This window comes from Macrobrachium nipponense, chromosome 44 (genome assembly GCF_015104395.2).
Source record: "Macrobrachium nipponense isolate FS-2020 chromosome 44, ASM1510439v2, whole genome shotgun sequence".
Lineage (NCBI taxonomy): Eukaryota > Metazoa > Arthropoda > Malacostraca > Decapoda > Palaemonidae > Macrobrachium > Macrobrachium nipponense.
This window is the reverse complement of record NC_087221.1, coordinates 41604747-41608912: the sequence shown is the minus strand read 5'-3', so window position 1 is coordinate 41608912 and position 4166 is coordinate 41604747. Positions and strand designations below refer to the sequence as shown.

At 38.6% G+C, this 4166-nt stretch overlaps 1 protein-coding gene and 1 long non-coding RNA gene across 2 annotated transcripts; both read left to right on the top strand.

The window, feature by feature from the left end:
• Positions 1-283: 283 nt before the first annotated feature.
• Positions 284-1323, top strand: LOC135203971 (tigger transposable element-derived protein 1-like). The gene is made up of 2 exons (XM_064233896.1): positions 284-944; positions 1259-1323. Exons 1-2 carry the CDS (start codon positions 284-286, stop codon positions 1321-1323), a joined length of 726 nt encoding a protein of 241 aa, XP_064089966.1.
• A 1365-nt stretch (positions 1324-2688) lies between these two features.
• LOC135203861 (uncharacterized) lies at positions 2689-3611 on the top strand. The gene is made up of 5 exons (XR_010312057.1): positions 2689-2786; positions 2919-2988; positions 3096-3162; positions 3310-3386; positions 3526-3611. It is a non-coding gene; the product is annotated as an uncharacterized LOC135203861 (long non-coding RNA).
• Positions 3612-4166: the final 555 nt, after the last annotated feature.

The following is a 4166-nucleotide window of genomic DNA, read 5'->3' as shown; positions in this document are numbered from 1 at the left end:
AAGTTTCTGGTTAGATTACAACACAAATTCAAAGGTCACAACGTTTTTTTATGCTTTTTAACGATACCTCATACGCAGAACTAGTTTCTGAGCGGAGGACCCATAAATAAATTTACACTATTAAATGTAAGGTAAATTGACCGGACAACGACCTAGCTGGGTCGAGGATGCTGTGCAGCGTAACAATACCGAACAACGCCACTTCAGTCGCGTGGTTGCCTTCATTTCGCTAGGTTGTGTCTTGCTACGTTGCTGAATTTTTAGCATTTTTCGTGCCTTTACTATGGCTCCCAAACGGCAGAGTACTTCCTCCAATGATAGTTCATCTAAGAAGAGGAAGGTCATCACCATGGAGGTAAAGTACGACGTCGTTAAACGTTCTGAGAAGGGAGAGACGAACACCGAGATAGGTCGTGCTTTGGGCCTTAGCAGGACGACGGTGGTAACCATAGTGAAGGACAAGGAACGCATTCTCAAGCACATTAAGGATGCTGCACCAATGAAGGCAACGGTGATTAACGTGAAGCAACGTAGCCAGAGCATTGTGGAAATGGAGAAGTTGCTGATGATCTGGCTGGAGGACCAGAACCAGCGACGTGTTCCAATGAGCCTAAGTGTGATCCAGAAGGCTAGAGAGCTGCATGAGGCAATAGTGAAAAAGTATGGGGAAGGCAGTGCTAGTGGTGAATTTTCCGCGAGTAGAGGTTGGTTTAACCGTTTCAAGGCTCGTGCTAATTTGCATAATGTGAAGCTGCAAGGTGAAGCTGGTAGTGCTGATAGCAAAGCAGCAGAAAGTTTTCCTAGTGGTTTGGCTGAAATAATTAAGGATGGTGGTTACACAGCTGACCAAGTTTTTAATGTAGATGAGACTGGCTTATTTTGGGAAAGGATGCCCAACCGTACGTACCTTTCCAAGGAGAAGTCAGCACCTGGCCATAAAGCTGGTAAGGAGCGACTGACTTTACTCTTTGGGGCCAATGCAAGTGGCGACTTGAAACTTAAGCCCTTGCTAGTGTATTTGGCCGAGAATCCCAGGGCTTTCAAGGACATTTTCAAGAGTCAACTCCCTGTCATTTGGAAGTCAAACAAGAAGGCTTGTGTTACCTTGATGGTCTTCGAAGATTGGTTCAGTGACCATTTCGTACCAGCAGTGGAACGGTATTTGTCTTCGAAGGGTCTGCCTTTTAAGGTTCTTTTAGTTTTAGACAATGCTCCTGGTCACCCTTCAAATTTGAGCAACATGCACCCTAATGTGAAGGTGGTGTACCTTCCACCAAATACAACATCGCTTATACAGCTGATGGACCAGGGAGTAATCGCTAACTTTAAGGCTTACTACCTTAGAAGGACAATACGCTCTGCTTTAAGGGCCATCGAAAGTAACAAGGAGTTGACTCTGAAACAGTTTTGGAAGGGCTACAACATCGCTGATGCAGTCAGGAACATTGCAAGTGCTTGGGACGAGGTGAAGACGACCACTTTAAATGGGGCCTGGAAGAAACTGTGTCCACAGTTTGTGCACAGTTTTGAAGGCTTTGACCAGGCAGAAGACATCGAGACAGTGACAAGGAAAATAGTAGGGCTAAGTAAGAGGCTGAAACTAGATCTGGAAGCTGAGGATATTACAGAGCTGCTGGCATCCCATGGAGAGGAGTTGTCATCAGAGGACCTCCTTGAGCTGGAGCAGCAGATGATTAAGGAGGAGTTAGAGGTACCAGACCCAAAACCGAGGTCATTAACTGTGAAAGGCTTGTCAGAGGGTTTTACTCATCTGGTGAGAGCCTTGGCTTCTTTTGAGGGAGAAGACCCTAACGTTGCCAGGTTTGACAAAATCTGGAGAGGGATCATGGATTTGGTAACTTTCTACAAGGAGACCCTGAAGGAGAAGCAGGTGAAGAAAATTGTGCAGTCTAGGCTTGACACTTTCTTCCACAAGTCTCCAGTACCACCTCCCACTCCTAGTCCTGGTAAGGAATTCTGAACTCTTTTGATTTATTTTGTTTACATACTGTAATATAAAATGTGCTAATTTTTTTATGTACATATACTAAATGTTAGTGTATGTTTAACTTCATTAATTTTCATCATTTGTATTTTATTGCAGAAGTGGTCCCAAATCCAGATCCCCCTGTAGTACCTGGACCCTCTGTAGCAGCCCGTCCACCTCTAGCAGGTAAGAAATTTCATTTTTCTCATTTTCATATTGGAAATTGTTTACTACATTATGACATACATACTATGTACACTATTACTACAATGTGTTTGATGTTGCATAACCTAATATTTTTCTTTATGTATCATTCCAGGCCCCTTTGATAGTGAGGATGACCCAGATGACCCGGAGCCTTTCCATGGTTTTGCTGTCTCGCCCTATTCATCAGGTAAGGAATTCTTAACAATTTTTTAAAATGTTTTATAAATTGCTAATAGAAATTGTATAAAAAGTGTACATATGTACACTAAGTACTACTACATCCACCTTATTATGTACCCTATCATTCTTTCCAGATCTAGATGTAGCCTCCTCAGAGCCCAAATCAGTAGATACAACAACTATGACCTCTCCAACTCCATCAGGTAAAAGAATTCTTCATTTTTTTAATTGTACATATGTCAAACAGTAAATAATATTACATATACCTATTGTGTGCAGTAGTTAATACTCTTATTTTTATTTTTTATCATTCCAGACTCCCAAGCACCAGCTAGTTCCACTCCATAGCCCAGCCACTCTCATCTACATTCCATATGCCCATCCCAGTAAGCAAGCCAACTACTAGAATTTGGTAAGGAAACTTTTTTTTTTTTTTTTTTTTTTTTTTTTATGAATGTTTATACATTTTATTACATAGGTAATATTATACTATGTACATACATAGTGTACTACTTTACTAATCATATGTACATTATCATTCCAGACTGACATGCATCTTGTAACTTACATAAACCAGACCTCTACATAGCCTACATCTCTTCATTTCACTAAACGTAAGGAATTCTCAACTGTGTTTAATGTGTATAAATTGTTAATTATGTAAGTACATTTTGTACTTAAGTGGTTACATACTGTCCTTTAATATTCTATATCATTCCAGGCTGCCCATCACCTTTTCAAACTCTCTCATCCTAGCCTGTCATCTGTATAAAGCACACTGAAGTTAGGTATGGAATTCATCTTTTTTTAGTTTTTGCTGTACCTAGTAATAAACATAGCTTTCTGAAATATACCTGAAATAATACATATAGAACTTCGATTACTGTACATACACATATGTACATACTATCCTGTAATTATCCTTATCATTGTAGGCTCCCTACACCTGCTTACTTTCTCCATCTCCATCTCCCACAACTTAGCTAACAGCTTTGAGACTCGCTAAAAGTTGGTAAGTATGTAAGGAATTCCTAACTAAGTTTTATACATGTTATATCTTATAAACCACTGTATGGTATACTGTATGTAAATTACTATGCATAGAGGATTTACTACATTTGTATTAATATAATATTTTTTGTACATTCCAGAATCCCAGAACCCCTAAATGATGTAGGCTATGTGGCCAAAAAAAACTTTGTCCAGGGTTACATAGCACGACAACTTTAAACTAAATGTAAGGAATTATACATACATTCACTCTTTTACTCTTGATGTACTCTAATTTACATATTGCATTCAGGACTTTGTGTAGTATTTTGTACTAATTGTGTACTTTTACCTTCCAGAACCACCATTTTTGGATGAAAATAACTCCAGGTTTTACATAAAACTTCAGGAAACTACATGTAGTGTACCCAAAGGATTACAAGTAAGGTTTTTATAACTTTTTTTTTTTTTTTATTAGTTTATACGTTTTTCCGACGTCGTTCCGGCTTATGACGATTTTCGGGTTACAACGTGTCTCAAGAACGGAACCCCCGTCGTAACCCGGGTGTATGCGTATATGAGCTAAATCATTTATTTTTGTTTCACACACACACACACACACACACACATATATATATATAATATATATATATATATATATTATATATATATAATATACACATACATACATACATATATACGTATATGTATATGAGCAAAAATATGCCTAGAAATATTTGTGCTTTTAGTGTTTCTGTTTTAAGTGCGTTTTTGTTTTGTTTTTGTGTATGTAGACTAAATC